Consider the following 18,787-nt stretch of genomic DNA (forward strand, 5'->3'; position numbering starts at 1 on the left):
GGCTCCCGACAGCCCAAAAACAAAACAAAAAAAACAGAAAACAACCCGACCAGGGCGGGCAGAGGGGGTCCAGGACGGAGGGCTCGAGGCAAAACAAAACAGGAGCACCAGAAGGCCAGAAGACAAAAAGAAAAACAAAACACAAGTCCAAAACCAAAAGAAAAGCACACCAAAGCACAGGAAAACCGAGTCCAAAACAGAAAAGACCAGGGGGCCGGCCAGGGGGCCGACAGCACAGGAGTCCAAAACAGAAGAGTTCAGGGGGCCGGCCAGGGGGCCGACAGCACAGGAACCCAAACAGTCCAGGGGGCCGGCCGTGCGGAAGGCAACGGCGGCCACTCAGGCGATGGCGGTCCGGGGGCCGGCCGTGCGGAAGGCAACGGCAGCCACTCAGGCGAAGAGGGTCCGGGGGCCGGCCGTGCGGAAGGCAACGGCGGCCACTCAGGCGATGGCGGTCCGGGGGCCGGCCGCGTGGAAGGCAACGGCGGCCACTCAGGCGAAGAGGGTCCGGGGGCCGGCCGTGCGGAAGGCAACGGCGGCCACTCAGGCAATGGTGGCCGGCCAGTAGCCTAGCCAGCGGTCTAGAAAACGGCCGCTTAGCTCCAGACCCAAACGAGGCCGGGCCAGGCGAGGCTGAGGCCACAGCAGGCGGAGATGATGAAGCCGGGCCAGGCGGAGATGATGAAGCCGGGCCAGGCGAGGACGAAGCTGAAGCCGAACCAGGCAAGGACGAAGCTGAAGCTGAACCAGGCGAGGATGAAATTGGACCAGGCGAAGCTGGAGCTGAAGCTGAAGCTAGACCAGGCGAGGATGAAACTGGACCAGGCGAGGCTGGAGCTGAAGCTGAAGCTAGACCAGGCGAGGATGAAACTGGACCAGGCGAGGCTGGAGCTGAAGCTGAAGCTGGACCAAGCGAAGCACAGGCAGAAGCTGGACCAGGCGAAGCACAGGCAGAAGCTGGGCCAGGCGAAGCACAGGCAGAAGCTGGGCCAGGCGAAGCACAGGCAGAAGCTGGACCAGGCGAGGATGAAGACTCTGATGAAGCTGGACCAGGCGAGGATGAAGACTCGGATGAAGCTGGACCAGGCGAGGCTGAAGGCTCTGAGGCTGGACCAGACGAGGCTGAAGGCTCTGAGGCTGGACCAGACGAGGCTGATGATGAAGCTGCAGCCGGCGAGGAGGATGATGAAGCTGCAGCAGGCGGCTGGACGGGCTCCTCGGGCCCCCCAGCTGATGAGGTAGGAAGCTGGACGGGCTCCTCGGGCCCTCCAGCGGAGACATGAGACGAAAACCGGAGCGGTCCTTCGGACCCTCCGGCGGAGACAGGAGACGAAGGCCGGAGCGGTCCCTCGGACCCTCCAGCGGAGACTAGAGACAAAGGCCGGAGCGGTCCCTCGGACCCTCCAGCAGAAGTCAACACTAAGCCAGCAGTCATGGAGTCTTCTGGCAAACACGAAGGCAACTGGCAATGCACTGAGCACTGGCTCTGCCCAGGCAACGCTGACATGGTGCAGTTCTCAGGTGGCTGCATAGACTTCAGGGGTCCAGAATCAGCTGGGGACTGAGACCTAGCCTCTGGGGAAGCCCTGGAGTGGCAAACTGTGCCAATGGCGGCTGAACCGCGAAAAGCCCCTTGAGGTGATATTAGACTTTCTCCCTGCATGGAGTGAATGAGTGAAACCGGGGATACTGGAGCCGGAGCTACTGGGGCCTGCGCTACAGGCGGCACTGGAGCTACTGGGGCCTGCGCTACAGGCGGCACTGGAAGGGACACGGGTGGCTCTGGGGCCTGCGCTACAGGCGGCACTGGAAGGGACACGGGTGGCTCTGGGGCCTGCGCTACAGGTGGCACTGGAAGGGACACGGGTGGCTCTGGGGCCTGAACTGGAAGGGACACGGGTGGCTCTGGGGCCTGAACTGAAAGGGACACGGGTGGCTCTGGGGCCTGAACTGAAAGGGACACGGGAGACTGAACTGAAAGGGACACGGGAGACTGAGCTGAGGGGGACACGGGAGACTGAGCTGAGGGGGACATGGGAGACTGAGCTGAGGGGGACACGGGAGACTGAGCTGAGGGGGACACTGGAAACTGAGCTGAGGGGGACACTGGAAACTGAGCTGAGGGTGGCTGCGAGGGAGCTAACTGAACTGAGGGTGGCTGCGAGGGAGCTAACTGAACTGAGGGTAGCTGCGGGGGAGCTAACTGAGCTGGGAGTAGCTGCACAGGCGATACGCAGCTCGCGTTGACATCCGCCACACAAAACACAGCCCCTGAATGAACAGTCACGTTGTCTGGAAAAGACACAGAGTCCTCACTCACCACAGCCGGTAAATTAGAAGTCCGAACGTCCGGCTGTGGGGTGGCGCGTCGGCGGCGCGATCGGCGTTTCCTCCCCGCAGACGGCTCCGACGGGCCGGGCAAGATCACATCCGGCGAGTCGGGCAGCGAGGCAGGAGTGGCTGAGAGAAGGTGAGGTGTGTGCTGGAGAAAAGCCTGCATGGTCGGAGGAAGCGATTTTAGAAGCCATGGCAGGCCGGAAAAGAGCCGTTGTAGCCGGCTTTCGACGGTGCAGCGAAGCTCCTCTGGAGGGTTTTCAAGCCACAGCCCGAGGAGAATCTCCACGTTATATGTAACGTCGTCCTGGAGCTCCTCGGACGGATTTACTGCTGCTGGGTCCATGGTGGCTGGTTCGTACTGTCACGGATTGCCGGGGCAAGCCGTGTGGAATGTAGGAAGGACCCAAAAGGCAGCAGCTCTGGTGCAGGTGAGTGTTTATTAACAGGGGTGGGTAAGTACAAACAGCGGTGGCGACAAAACATGAAACTGGAAACCTAAACTGGGTAAACTAATAAGACAAACCAGAACGAGGATGCAGGGAGGTCCGGAGAAATACATATGGGAAGACGCAGGGAGACCAAGGGGAAACAACACAGACGAACCAGCAATTACTAAGACAGAAAATACAACTTAAATACACTCAGAGAACACAGGGAGATTACACACAGGTGGGAAACACAGCTGGGAGTGATTAACATAACGAGACTAGGGAGGCAAACTGAAAACACTCACATAAGACGCAGACCTTCACAATAAAACAGGAACACACGGGCAGAACAGAGTGAACACTAAACAAAGGAAGAACAGAACCAAAATCGAAGAGAAAACAAAAAATGCTGGGTCAAAAGGACCCAGGATCATGACAAAGACTGTGTATTCAGGTCCAGTGGTGTCTGTGTCAATCCTCTATTTGACCTGGCTCCTACTGTTAAACCCACAGTAACTCACATTTGTGACTGTGATTTTATACTAGATAAGCAGATACATTCTGTAATTAAGTAAGCGTCTCTTTGCGTCTGGAATACTGGAATGCACTTCATGTTGGCCTTAGCAACTATTTCCTTGCTCGCATGCAATTGGTCCAAAATACTACTGCTGGCCTTTTAAATGGTACTTGCAAACATGAGCACATTGCCTCTCCTAGCCTCCTCCTTCTTTCAGGATCCCTTTTAAGATTTTATTATTTATTTTAAAATCTCTTAATGGATGAGTACCACGCTATATATCTTCCTGACTCCATACGATCCACGGACCAGCTGTTCCTGGCAGTCCCAAAACCTTAACTAAAAAGCAGAGACAGTTGATCTTTTTTAGCTATAGCCCCTAAACGTTGGAGTTACCTTCCTCCCCATGTTAAGACAGCCCCCTTGTGGCCTATTTTTAAATCTTAGGAACGAGTGGTGTGATCTTACCTTGTGTCTGTGAAGGTTCTCAGTCATCCAGGTCATCGTAGTCAAAGGAGCTTGCAAAGAAAAGCGTCTTGACTTCTTTAAGTTGCTTGAAGACGTTTCACCTCTCATCCGAGAAGCTTCTTCAGTTCTAAGGTCAAATGGTGGAGAGTCCCAGATATAAACCTAGTGGGAGAAGCCATCTATGTCCACTGTGAGCGACCATCTTTGAACAGAGGCGGGGGTTTACGACGCCAACTCTCTGCCATCTATAATCCAGTTTTGAGATCCCTTCCCAGACGCCTTAACGCCCACTCACATCCTGGGCCATCTGACCTCAGGAATTCGCATGATAAGGTGGGGCCAGGTTTCACAATGAACACACCCGAAACTCTGGCTGATTGGGACCCACGCCCAGTTTCACACCTTGGCTCAGGCGATTAGAGGATCATCAGGGGGTCCTTTTGTCCCTCTGTGGGGGGTTACTCCCACTAGGTTTACAGTGGGCCAAAAAAGTATTTAGTCAGCCACCGATTGTGCAAGTTCCCCCACTTAAAATGATGACAGAGGTCAGTAATTTGCACCAGAGGTACACTTCAACTGTGAGAGACAGAATGTGAAAAAAAAATCCAGACATACAAGACCACTGATAATCTCCCTCGATCTGGGGCTCCACGCAAGATCTCATCCCGTGGGGTCAAAATGATCATGAGAACGGTGAGCAAAGATCCCAGAACCACACGGGGGGACCTGGTGAATGACCTGCAGAGAGCTGGGACCAAAGTAACAAAGGTCACCATCAGTAACACACTACAACGGCAGGGAATCAAATCCCGCAGTGCCAGACGTGTTCCGCTGCTGAAGCCAGTGCATGTCCAGGCCCGTCTGAAGTTTGCCAGAGAGCACATGGATGATACAGCAGAGGATTGGGAGAATGTCATGTGTCAGATGAAACCAAAGTAGAACTTTTTGGTATAAACTCAACTCGTCGTGTTTGGAGGGAGAAGAATACTGAGTTGCATCCCAAGAACACCATACCTACTGTGAAGCATGGGGGTGGAAACATCATGCTATGGGGCTGTTTTTCTGCCAAGGGGACAGGACGACTGATCCGTGTTAAGGACAGAATGAATGGGGCCATGTATCGTGAGATTTTGAGCCAAAACCTCCTTCCATCAGTGAGAACTTTGAAGATGAAACGAGGCTGGGTCTTCCAACATGACAATGATCCAAAACACACCGCCCGGGCAACAAAGGAGTGGCTCCGTAAGAAGCATTTGAAAGTCCTGGAGTGGCCTAGCCAGTCTCCAGACCTCAACCCCATAGAAAATCTGTGGCGGGAGTTGAAAGTCCGTGTTGCTCGGCGACAGCCCCAAAACATCACTGCTCTCGAGAAGATCTGCATGGAGGAATGGGCCAAAATACCAGCTACTGTGTGTGCAAACCTGGTAAAGACCTATAGTAAACGTTTGAGCTCTGTTATTGCCAACAAAGGTTATGTTACAAAGTATTGAGTTGTATTTTTGTTATTGACCAAATACTTATTTTCCACCCTGATTTACGAATAAATTCTTTACAAATCCTACCATGTGGATTCATGGATTTTTTTTTTTCACATTCTGTCTCTCACAGTTGAAGTGTACCTCTGGTGCAAATTACTGACCTCTGTCATCATTTTAGGTGGGGAACTTGCACAATCGGTGGCTGAGTAAATACTTTTTTGCCCCACTGTATATCTGGGACTCTCCACCATTTGACCTTAGAACTGAAGAAGCTTCTCGGATGAGAGGTGAAATGTCTTCAAGCAACTTAAAGAAGTCCAGACGCTTTTCTTTGCAAGCTCCTTTGACGATCTTACCTTGTATTTATTATTGTTTGTGTTGCTTTGTCTTGTGTTCTTTTGGTGATTTGTACAGTATTTTGTCCACTGTTGTTTTTAAAAAGTTCTTTAGAATTCTATTGTATTGGATGGCACTATTTATGTTCCTATTTTCCTATTTTAGTAAGAAGACCCAAATGCCATGTTGCAATACTATACTGCTATGGTAGCCAACGTTTCAAATGCAGGTTTATCAGGTTTGTGAGTGTACACTTTATCCAAAACCTAGCGAGGGTTTACTCATGTTTACTACTGGGTAGCTGTAGCTCAGGAGGTAGAGCAGGTCACCGACTGATTGGATGGTTAGTGGTTCGATCCCTGGCTCCTCCAGTCTGCATGTCAAGAGTATGAATGTGTATGAATGTAGTCGTGAAGCACTCAGTTTAGAAAAAGTGTGTGTTTGGGTGAATGTGGCATGTTGTATAGAGCACTTTGAGTAATCTGTGAGAGTAGAAAAGTGCTATATAAGAATCAGTCCATTCACTGTCTGAACAGAGTTTTGTCATGTTGCTTTTGCACTATTATGTTCTGGCACATGTTGTTATTACATGGCTTGATTAAGGTACACATTAGGCTGACATCTGGGGCCAGAGCTGAAACTGTTCTGAGCCAGCACAGGGCTAGCAGTGTGTCTGCACCTGGCCTTGTGCTGGCCCATGTGTGGGTCACCACTGGCCACCAGATGTGGGCCACCAAAGGGCCATCATTCTTTGCGATATTTGGGCCATGTGTAAGCACATTGTGTGGGCCAGATCCATTTTGCTATGTGGGAAGCTGTAGAAGCCAAATGCATGATTAGGTGAGATCTGGCAGGCAGTTGCAGTGGTGGTATGCATACTAAGAAAACAAATAGCCATGATGGGGTGTTGCTACTCAACTGCCTACTACCTTCCCACGGTGCTCATTTTTCTCGAGTGCAGACATATTCACTCAAACCTCTTTATTACTATGATCAGCCAAACACATGATTAAACAGCACTAAGAGTGAATGGATAATTTCCTAATGCTACTATTGGTACAGACTACTTGTCTTTTTTTAAAGATGGTTTTAAAATACTTCATTTTCCAGCTGGAGAAAGCAGTAGGGGATTTTCCTAAACATAAATAAAGTATTTCTTGTGTTATAGTCTAATTATTTTCTCCGTCTTTCTTTCTCTGTCTTTATGCCCCACCCACCTTCTTCCCTTCTTCAGCAATTTGGAAAGATTTTAGACGTGGAGATTATTTTTAATGAACGAGGCTCCAAGGTAAGTGCAATGTAATAAAACGTTCACGAACACACCTCAAACAAACATAAAATGTTCCTGCTGATTGTATTTGTCCCGTTTCCTGTGTTTCGCTTGCAGTCCTTCACTTCTCTCATTGTCATCACAGCTCATTCCTGCTGCCTAACAGTAATTACTGTCCTATCAGCGACATGTTCCTCCGGGCGGCTTCGGCACTTTACTTACCTGCTGTACATTTGGACAAACAATGAATCTTTGCTATTTTTTAAGATGACAGTAGGATTCTAGTATTCTTCGTGTCATGGCAGAACTGGACTGGTAATCTTGTATACTGCGCATTTGCCCAGTATGCTGACGCATTTGTTAGCTGATGGGTTAATATGATTTTTTATTCTTTTCTCGATTTAATTGTACAGACTACAGACCAGTCACTGCACACTGAAAGCAGCCTATTAGTCCATATGTATTCCTAACACTGGATTGTCCAACCCAACCTCCTCCCATACTTCCCCTGTGTGCTCGTGCACCTTGTTGAACAGAATTTAATGTACCAGCACCAGTTGTGGAGAAGTGCAGGATCGTCCCAATAAGCAAGTGAGGAAGAGACCACTTGAAGCAATTTTTATTCTTAACCTGTTTGATTTGCTGCTAATCACAAACAAGCACAAGCATGTGTTTTGGACTTTTAACTGTATTTTCAAGTTTTACAGCTTTTCCTACTGATAAAAACCTCCCATGACCATTCATACTACACACAGTAATTAGGCAATAAACAATTAACTTGTTGGAACCCAATGCCACCGATAGCGAGGCGAAAGCGAGAACATGTGGTTTAACAGGATGAACCATCAGATCTGTTATTCCAATATAGAAGTGTGATATCCACAGAAGCATCAGAATCTCAGCTAAAAGCCCACAAAACCATGTCAACAACCACCAAACAGCTAAAACAGCAAATGATTAAAGAGCAGGTACAGATTCCGCAAGAAGATGTAAACACAAAGCGCGGCAAAACACATATGGACATGCAGTCAGGTGCTGACATTTTACTGATTCTGAAACTGCAGGTTTCACTGAACCAGCAGCAAAGAAGATCAAAACTACACTTCATCTTTGAGTAACATTGTAATGAATTCATTCTTACTTTTGCTTTCTTCCTTTCCCCTCAATAAATTCCTGCACAGCTCTATCTCTCAGTTTAATTCCCGCCAAAAATCTTTATTTTCTGCATTATTTGCTTGCTTAATACACCCCAATCCACTGCTGTGTGCAGTGTTGTCAGTCGCTCTTTTTGTCCCCCAGAAATTACATCTGACAAGAAAGACTCATTTCTGCTATTAAACACCAAAGAAATTTCAACTTTTGCAAATTATGCCAAATTAAAAAACACTTAGCTCTGTCTCTAATAAAAACTCTGTAACTTTGTGCAAAAACAGAAAAGTTTCTGTTGAAATGTCTCTTTTTTTTTACAACTACAAAAAAAATAAAAATAAAAACAAAAAACTGTATAGTTCCGCGTAATGAGCTACCAAAACTTTTTCTGTAATTTTACACATTTATTTTGTTAAAGTTCAAAGAGTTCTTTGTCATAGCAAATTTTCCTTCATCATGTAGAAAAACTGTTAAATATGTATCTTTTTTGCACTGACAGAAAGAGATCAAAGGGGCTAAATGTGACTCGCAATGTAAAATGAGTTTGACACCCCTGGTCTAAACCTAAAGGTGGAGCTACAGGTTCACTTCGGTTTTATTTATGTTGCACTTTTTGACAACAAAAGTTTTCTCAAGGTGCTTTTGATTGCAAGAGAAAGATCCTACACTATTGGAGAGAGAATCTCAATTATCATTGGAACACCTATGAGCAAGTACAATTTCAAGTACCATTGATCGGTTTGTCTTGTAGCCAGACTGACACAAAAATCGGGGCTCTGTTGAGCCAAGCATTCCTTTAATGTGGTGGTATGGTACAAGGTGTTCGCAGGCCCGCCGAGAGATATAATCTCTCCGGCATGTCCTGGGTCTGCCCCGGGGCCTCCCCCCAGTGAGACTTGCCCTGAACACCTTACACGAGAGGTGCCCAGGAGGCATCCCTGTCACATGAGAGATTCACTTTTACACTCAGCTCTCTCTACAACACGACGGACATCACTGCAGCCACAGCACCAATCTGTCTATCAATCTCCTGTTCTCCTGTTACTTGTGAACAAGACCCCAAGATCCTTAAACTCCTCCACTTGGAGCAGGAACTTGTCCCTGACCTGAAGTGGGCACTCCACCCTTTTCCAGCTGAGGACCATGGCCTCAGAGTTGGAGGTGCTGATTCTCATTCCTACTGCTTCACAGTCGGCTGTGAATGGCCATCGCCTGATGAAGCCAACAGAATCATATCGTCTGCAAAAAGCAGAGATGAGATTCTGAAACCACCCAAGTGGAAGCCTTTCTTGGCTACACCTAGAAATTCTGTCCATAAAAGTTATGAACACAATCGGTGACAAAGGGCAGCCCTGGAAGAGTTCATCACCCACTGGAAATGGCTCCGATTTATTGCCGGCTATGTGGACTAAGCTCTTGCAATGGTTGTATAAGGATTGAATGGCCCATAACAATGGGACAGACACCCCATACTGTCAAAGCTCCTCCTACAGGACACTCCGAGGGGCATGGTTGAATGCATTTTGAAAGTCCACAAAACACATGTAGACTGGTTGGGAAAACTTCCTTGCACCCCCAAGTGTCCTTGAGAGGATAAAGAGCTCTACCAGTATTACACGACAAGGATGAAAACCGCATTGTTCTTCCTGTATCCAAGGTTCAATTAACGGACAGACACTCCTTTCCTGCATCCTGGCATAGACTTTCCCAGGGAGGCTGAGGAGTGTGATCCCCCTGTAGTTGGCACACACCCAGAGGTTCCACCCCTCATCTCCACTCAACATTGTAGAGGCATGTCAATTAAAACAGCCGTACAACATCCAGGGCCTTCAGGAATTTAGGTCACTGACTCACTCCTCACACCTCACTGTATGTTTAGGCACACCAGGTCTGTCCAGCATCTTCCTCTGCCACCTGATCCAACTCCCCACCAGGTGGCGATCAGTTGACAACTCAGCCCCTTTCTTTACCTGAGTGTCCAAAACATATGGCCCCAGATCTGTTGATACAATTACAAAACTGACCATTAACCCGCGGCCTAGAGCAGCGGTCCCCAACCTTTTTTGCGCCACGGACCGGTTTATGGCCGACAATATTTTCAGGGACCGGCCTTTAAGGTGTCGCGGATAAATACAACAAAATAAAACTAGTACCGGTACCGAAAAAAAGAAGATTTATTCATAACACACGTGAAAAGACCCAGGAAAACCGAGTTAACGATAAAAACGATAACAAAATAATGCTGAAAACTGATAAAAAACCCTGAAAACTATACATTTCACACCTGAGCCTCAACTCTCGCGGCCCGGTACCAAACGACTCATGGACCGGTACCGGTCCGAAGCCCGGGGGTTGGGGACCGCTGGCCTAGAGTGTCCTGTTGCCACATGTAATCCTCATGCTCAAACATGGTGTTTGTGATGGACAAACTGTGGTTTGTGCAGAAGTAACAAAACACCGCTCAGGTTCAGATCTGGCAGGCCGATTGTCCCAGTCATGTCCCTCCAGGACTCACTGTTATTGCCCACATGAGCTTTGAACTCTCACAGTGGGATAACAGACTCCTCATGTTCAGCCTCCAGCACCCTGCCGAGGGACTCCAAGAAGGACGGGTACTCTGAACCATCATTCGCTGATAAGCACAGACGACCGTCATAACCCGTTCCCCAACCCAAAGGCGCAGAGAAATAACCCTCTCTTCTACCAGGAAGATTTGAATTGCTCTTTTCTTCTTCACAAACAAAATTTAAATGTTTCTGAGTTAACTTCACTAATTAGTTCCACTAATCCATCAACATGTCTTTTAGACCCCAATCCTGCCAGATTGCTCAAAGAAGTCCTGCCGTTACTGGCAGCATTGAAACCTTTACTCAAAAAGCATCTCTAGACCCAGCAGTCTTAGCTAATTATAGGCCAATCTCCAACCTTCCTTTCATATCAAACATCCTTGAAAGAGTAGTTGTCAAACAGCTAACAGATCATCTGCAGAGGTTTATTTGAAGAGTTTCAGTCAGGTTTCAGAGCTCATCACAGCACAGAAACAGCTTTAGTGAAGGTTACAAATGATCTTCTTATGGCCTCTGACAGTGGACTCATCTCTGTGCTTGTCCTGCTAGACCTCAGTGCAGCGTTCGATACTGTTGTCTATATTTTATTTCTGCAATTATAGCACGCTGTAGGTATTACAGGTACTGTGTCGTGGTGGTTTGAATCATATCTGTCTAATAGACATCAGTTGATCCAAAATGTTACAGAAAGAATACTGACAGCATATTTCTCCTATACTGACGTATCTTCATTGGCTCACTTATAAATCCAGAATTGAATTTAAAATTCTTCTCATCGCATTGACCTCATAATAACATATCACCCGAACAGAGCACTTCGCTTCAGACTGTGGTCTTATTTGTGGTTCCAGGAGTGTTTAAAAGTAGAACGGGAGGCAGAGCCTTCAGTTTTCAGTGTCACAGTACTGTGTCTGTGACCCAGTGTTGTGTTTTTTGATTAATTTATATTCTTTGATTTAGATTTAGATTTGATTCATGGGTTTGGTTCTTATTGTTCTTCGTGTATGTTAGCTTCTAGTCTTTAGCTTTCTGTTACTATGCCTTTCCATGTTGCACGTTTTATGTCCCGTCACGCTTGTCTCCATGTGTCCCCAGTCTGTCATGTCTCCATGTCTCAATGTCACGTCTGCGTCTTTATGCTTTCTCATGTTTCCTGGTTTACTTTGACAGTCTGGCTCCATACTCACTGTTTTCACTTTTGCTTCCCCTCCTTCTCGTTATGTGTGATTACCAGCTGTGCTCTTCACCTGTGTCTCATTCCCTCATTACTCCCTTGTGTATTTAAGCCCTGTGTTTTCCTTTGCCCGTTGTCGCATCATTACCTCACAGTGCTCCTGTTTTCCATTGTTGTTTCTCGTCAACTCCTAATCTCTAGTTTCTTTGTTTCTAGTTTCCTGGGTTCTTGGTTTCCTAGTTTCTAGGTGTTATGCTTTGTTTCTTGTATTTAGTATTTGAGTTTTTCACAGCGCCATAAAGCTGCCTCCTTTAGTTCATCCCCACGTGTCTCGAGTCCTGCATTTGGGTCCTACATCCTGCCTGCCACAAGACTAAGCATGACACTGAGACCCCTGTTCTGTGATAGCAGCTCGCACTTTGGACATCTTCTCCACTTTTACGATTGGGTTTAAACCTTTCATTTTTGATAAAACTTTAGGTTAGGCCTTGATTAGGTGACCTTGAGCTCTCCTTTAGTTACACTGCATTAGGCCTATGCTGTTAGGGGCATCCTATGATGCACTGTTTCTTTTTAATTCATCATTTTACTCACTATGTGCTTACACATCACTCTGAATGTAATCATTAGTTATTATTAATCTCTGGCTCTTTTCCACACCATGTTTTGGTTCTGTCTTTCTCCCCTCACAACCAAGCAGTCGTGCCAGATGGCCGCCCCTCCCTGACTCTGGTTCTGCTGGAGGTTTCTTCCTGTGCAAAGGGAGTTTTTCCTTCTCACTGCCGCCAAAGCTCTTGCTCATGGGGGGTCGTATGATTGTTGGGGTTTTCTCTGTTTTATCTCTATTTGTGGACACCTCAAGGCAATGGTTGTGGTGATTTAACACTATATAAATAAAACTGAAATGAAGTGAACAGAACTATGTGCACGTACGCGTGTACACACAAACACACACACACAACAACACACGTATATATAATGACATGAACATCTAAGTCCTGTGTTTCCACCTTTCTTCAGTGTGACTCCAGCTGTTTCCCATATTTGTGTGATCAGCGTGACATCTCTCTGGCTTTTCTGCATGATTCAGACCTGAAGCTCTCTCATCTGTCCTTTATGTCTTTTTCTTCTCTCTATCTTCCCCTGTTTGTTTCATCATCTTACTTCTGGACGTCCTTCTTTTGTTGCTTGATTTTTCAACCCCACCTCCTGGCCACTGCAGGGTTTTGGGTTTGTAACATTTGAAACCAGTGCAGATGCTGACCATGCACGGGAGAAACTAAATGGTACAATCGTAGAGGGACGAAAAATAGAGGTGCTTCCTGTCTCCCTTTACTCCTTTCCCCCTCTTCTGCTGTTCCCCTTCTCCTCCCCTTGAATCTCTTTCCCTTTTTCGCTTGCCTAATATTTCCTGACATACTCCCCACTTTCCTCACTTACTCCACCCCTTTCTTCTTTTCTTTCATCATTTCCTCCACCTCTCTCCCTGCCTGCTGCACCTTGAACGCTGCATGCTGAACCTGATCCGTAAGTGTGCGTGTGTGAGAAAGACACCGATTCAGCACTGTGGTAGTGTTTTTGATACATTTTGCCTCCTCTCACGTATACTTGTGCCTGTGCCATGTGCATGAGATTTGTTTTCTTTTTTTCTTTGTGTTATGTGTTTGTGTTTTATTTAAGTTAGAAATATGTATTTTACAGTATTTTCCCACTGCTAGTCCTTTGCTCCTTGTTAAAACTATTCTCCGGTAGTTCCTTATCCTTGGCACCTCAAGTTTAAGTTTCGCAGTCTTTTCACGCTTCATAATTTTCAGTTTTAAAATATTTAAGACTAATGTCTAAACGTGAAGTTCTTCTACTTTGAAAATACTGACTTGGAAAATCTGTCAATTTACATCCAGTTTGTCGCAAATACTTGTAACTGATATTCGGGCAGTTGCATGAAGGGTGTACGAGGGTGAGTTCAACTTGTTATGCTCTTAGATAGAAATGGGACCAGGTAAAAATAAATCACAGGTGATATTCAGGCTTTAATCTTGTTACCCGTCATTACAGTTTTTTCTGAACTAGAAGATACATAATGAAACAGCTAACAACCACAGATTAGTGTAATGTGTATAATGCCAGCCCTGAGTCATAAACATCCGTTTTCCTCTTCAGAATCAGTTTTCAGGGCTGAACTTGTCCAGAATTACAGGTTTTGTTGTGTGGAGCAGCCTAATACTGTTGAGACAGTCAGATGCATGTGATCAGTTGACAGGTTAGTGGGGATAGAACAGGGGACTAATTTCCGTATTCATAAGTGCGCTCTTCATTAACGCGAGTTATATCCTTCTGAAGGAATATAAGTCAGATGTTGTTTAGTATTACAAAGCAGTGGAATTAGCAGCATGCATATCAGAGAAACAGGAACACTAACATTATTATGGAAACTGCATTTTGAAACATAAATAACCCCAAAATATTTTAAAATATGACATTGAAACAACAATTTGTTTTATAAATTTTTCTCCCTGTTGTATTTTTTCTTTTTCTTTATCTGATGTTGAATGTTATGATTGATTCTTTCAATTAGACTGAGTGCATGTACCCTCACTTGTTGAATTGACAAAATACCAGCATTGCATGGAGAGTGGTTTTATTAGCAGTTATTAATTGCAAGCTCAGTTTTTGCTTTTTTGTGTATGTTTAATTTTGTATATCTTACACTGTCTTATTATACACCTTTTTTTTGTCTGCTGACAGGTGAACAATGCCACCGCCAGAGTAATGACGAACAAAAAGATGGCTAACCCTTACACAAACGGTAAAGTTTCCATTCATGTTTTTACCACTCTCATGTCTTCTTCTCCTGAGTTCTCTGCATTTTCTTCACTGTTTTTAACAAGAACCTTTTTGAGCTGTTTAAGAGGAGAAGTAAACAATTAGCCTTTCATAGACTAAGCTTGAGTGGAATGAAGGTTAAAAGATACAAATATGCACCAGATTGTGCCTTAATGCCAAACCAATTAACATTTGATTAATGAAACCAATATTTGTCAAGAGGCATTACATTTTGCATTAAACCAAACACAAATAGCAAACTGAAATCTAAAGCACGTATGGACGGTAAAAAGGTAAAAGAAAAGAGCAGCAAAGAGAAAGGGCCATCAGAGCTGAGAGGAGCGATTTCAAGTAGATGGAGAATGTGGTACACAGCATGATGCTGTGATAGATGACACAGTGAATGGATAAAGGAATAGAGCCAATAAAAAGAGCCAGGACTCATTCATAAACAGAGAGAGAAGGGCCTTTAGAGTACATGCTTCTCTCCTCCATCCCTTACACACACTTTTGTGATGATGGAAGGAGAAAGCACTGAAAAGAAAGCAGATAATGGGGGGGAGTGGTCAGACGTGTTAGTACCTCTACAGATACACCACACCTCTGTCCTATTTGTGCAGAGCCATAGTGAGCCCTGACATCACACATCTTTATTGGTAGTCTCTTCAGTCTGTCACCTCAAAGTCTTTTACTATCAAGCCCACTTCACATTTACCATCAATATGTGTGGCTTTGGATCACCGTGTGTCGCAGAACACCTCCAGCATGTATGCTGGGGCGGCGGTGAGGGAGGTGGGGTTTGCACAGTGTTTGTCTAGATCACAGGCGTCAAACTCCAGTGCTCGAGGGCCGGGGTCCTGAAACTTCTCCATGTGTCCCTGCAGCAGTACATCTAATTAAATTAGTAGGTCATTTACAAGACTGTATAGACTCTGCATGCTGAGGTGACAGTTCAGCCATTTGATCCATGTTACAGCAGCTCATGACTGAATGAACATGGTGCAATAAAAGTACTTTTAGAAGTACATTTTCCAAACACTTAACATTTACTTAAATGTATTTAAATTTACTTGAGTAGGGTTAGGGGTTGCTACTGCAGCATGCATGACCTACTAATATTGATCGAAGATTGGAGTTTGACACCTTTGCTCTAGAGGACCATCCACTGTTTGTAAAGTCTACAGTTCGCTCAGATGCATCAGAGGGGTTACTATCTTATTCAAGGATATTTGGCATGCAGGCTGGGGGCAGCCAGGGTTTGAACCAGCAACCTCATCTACTTCCTGCGCTACAGTCAGTCACCCTCAATGTCTTTTTTTTAGCAAATTAACTTTGTGTACAATAATTACTTTTTCTTTTTTCATTCAGAACATGAAAGAAAGATGACATTTGTGATAAAGAAAAATAAAGAAGAGAAAAATTTACCAAGAGTTAGGATTACCGAGTTAACTGATTGTTTATTACCTTAAACCATATAAAGAATGCTTAAAATGCTTCCATCTGGAGGCAGAGTGATAATGTTTATGACAGTCCAGATAAGAAAGTTCACTATACAATCCATCCATCCATTTTCTACTCCATGTTTGGATCACAGGGACAGCAAACAGGGAAGTCCATCTCCCTCTCACCAACTACCTCCTCCAGCTCAAACGGGAAGCTGCTGATTCCGAAGCCAGCGAGAGTTATGGTAGTCCCACTAGGACATGGCACTTAGGAGGTGCCGAGGAAGATTGTCTGGTCAGATCCCCAAACAGCTGTACTGTTTAAGTCCCTCCAAAATGACTGACTCATCACACTCTTGCTAAGAAAGAGCTCAGCCACTCTTCAGAGAAAATTAATTTTCTCCACTTTAATCTGAAATCTAATTTTTTCGGCCACTTTCCAAAGCTGTCATGGTCTGTGGATCACTGACTCAGATTTTTGAGTTTTTGGGATGTTTTAGGGTTTTTCTCATTTTTGGTTGTTTTTGTAGTGCTCCTGTTCTATTGGTTCGTTTTATGTTTGAGCTCCACAGTCTTCGGTTCATGGTCTTTATTAATGGTGCCTCTCAGTTGTATTATCCATTTACCTGCTGTGTATACAGCATGTTGTCTGAGTCTTCCTTTGCTCTCCCTCTTGTATCCCTGTGTCCTCCAAGTTTTCCCTCAGAGTTTCCACCTTTTTCTATTTCCAGGTTCCGAGTTTCTTCCTTTTCTGAGTATTGTATTTTGTATTTCTTTTAGAGTTTCTAAATAACAATAAAGCTGTCTCTCTAAGTTAGTCTGTTGTCTCGGAGTCCTGCAATTGGGTCCTACAGTGCCTGCCACGCAGCTGAACAGCTTGTAGTCATTGTTGGCAGTTGGAATGTAGCTTGACCAGTAAATCAGCAGCTTCACTTTCATGCTCAGCTTTCTCTTCTCCACTACAGACCAATGCAGTGGCTTCAGGTGTGGCACAATCAGTCTGTCATTCTCCCGCTCCCCTTTTCCCTCCCTCATGAAAGAAATGCAAAATACTTAAACTCCACTTGGGGTATTGGCTCCTCTCTGGCCTGGAGTGATGCCTCCGCTCAGACACTCAGCTATGAAGCACTCAGGTGTGAGAGCAGAGAGGCCTCCACCTGGAGAAGGCAACAGAACCTCAGTCCTGGCAGAGTGTTCGCAGAAAGGATTTAACTTATTGCTTGCAATCCGAACGAAGCTTTCACTGTGATTGGAAAAAGACTGAATAGTTCATATCAACGGAGCAAAAAATGGTAAAAAGACTGCTTCTTAAATAGTGCTTTTCTAGTCTGCATTAGCACTCAAAGCACTTTATACAACTTGCCTCATTCACCAAAGCACTTTTTATTTCTATGGAGGTGCATTCTAGCTAAAAGTCACACTCCAGTGGATACAAAGAACACCGTGAGGTTAGTACCAGGGATTGAACCACCAACTTTCCACCTAACAGGCAACCTGCTCTACCCCCTGTGCTACAGCCAGGTTCCTTCTATGCAGTACTGCTGTTCACATGTTTGACCTCATCACCATCCCAGGACTGCCCCGCCAGACATTCTTATTTGTCTTTGGTAAACAAAAGGCTAGGACACACACATAAACATTCGCATCACCACCACACAAGACGAGTGCAATATTTCAGAGCAACACATTTGTATAAACGTTGCACATCTGCATAGTTGGTTTGTTTAGATTTGTTTTTATTGTCAGCAATTATTTGTTTTTTATTGTTTTTTATTCTAAATGCTGCGACCAGAGAGTTGCTTCTAATTTTGTTGAACATCCGATGTTTAATGACAATTAAAGGGTTGTGATTCTGTTTCTAATTAATGATGCATTTGCAAAAGATAAGAGCAAAGTGATTCAAAGGAAAAGGTTTGTTATATAGCCGCAGAGAGGTGCAGCTTCATGCAGCAATGCTAACGTTTATCCTGTGTGTGCGGTTTTGCTTGCATGTGTGTCTCCTGTGCAGGCTGGAAGCTGAATCCAATGGTTGGAGCCGTATATGGTCCTGAATTTTATGCAGGTAAAAGAAAAAAAATCACACAGAGATCAAGCATATATAGCACCAGCCACCCTTTTTTAATGTACTTCCTTATGTGTTTTTTTAATGAATAGCATATGTGACCATCTACCTTGTCCGCTAAATCCAATCTAAAGAGAATACAAAGTTTTGTGTCCATATATGCATGCCTAGCTGCACTTAGTGTTGGTTTGGGTGTGTTTTGTATCTTGCATGTGCAATCTGGTGTGTGTGTGTGTGCACCTGTGTTTCACTCTTCCTTTAAGTTTTGGCTAACATATATATAAACCAGGGTTGGCTAGCAGCGTGCTGTTTTTGATTCAGATACACAACCGGTCAAATGTTTTAGAACACCCCAGTTTTTCCATTTATGGTATAAAGGTAGTGATGTGGTTTCTGCAAAGAAAGTCAAAGTGTCAGTGAGTACAGTTCCCTTCACCATCGAGCGCACTGAGGTCTGCAGACCCAAAGACACGACTGAATCAGAGGACAAGTTTCTGAGAGTTAACAGCTTGTGTGATGGCGGCTCACGGGACAACAGCTTCAAGCACAGCTTAATAGTGGTCGTAGTGAGCAAGTCTCAGTTTCAGCTGTGAAGAGAAAACTTCAGGTTTGACAGGACGAGCTGCACCAAGAAAGCCATCTCTAAGACGTCAAAATAAGACAAAGAGGCTTGTCTGGGCCATGAAACACCACCAATGGACTACTGAAGACTGGAAGAAGGTTTTATGGATCTCCA

General features: G+C 45.3%; 1 protein-coding gene across 1 annotated transcript in view; it reads left to right on the forward strand.

Annotated features, from left to right (window-relative positions):
- LOC146626096 (RNA binding protein fox-1 homolog 3-like) overlaps positions 1-18,787 on the forward strand; it is a 171,604-nt gene that overhangs the window by 122,476 nt on the left and 30,341 nt on the right. Inside the window, exons 4-6 of the mRNA XM_085361150.1 lie at positions 6,799-6,852; positions 14,470-14,530; positions 17,998-18,051. Of these exons, the coding sequence (XP_085217276.1) occupies positions 6,799-6,852; positions 14,470-14,530; positions 17,998-18,051 (169 nt within the window). The remainder of the gene's footprint in view (positions 1-6,798; positions 6,853-14,469; positions 14,531-17,997; positions 18,052-18,787) is intronic.

This window comes from Diplotaxodon limnothrissa, linkage group LG8, assembly GCF_057381915.1.
Source record: "Diplotaxodon limnothrissa isolate DT_005_m linkage group LG8, D_limnothrissa_male_GT1.1, whole genome shotgun sequence".
NCBI lineage: Eukaryota > Metazoa > Chordata > Actinopteri > Cichliformes > Cichlidae > Diplotaxodon > Diplotaxodon limnothrissa.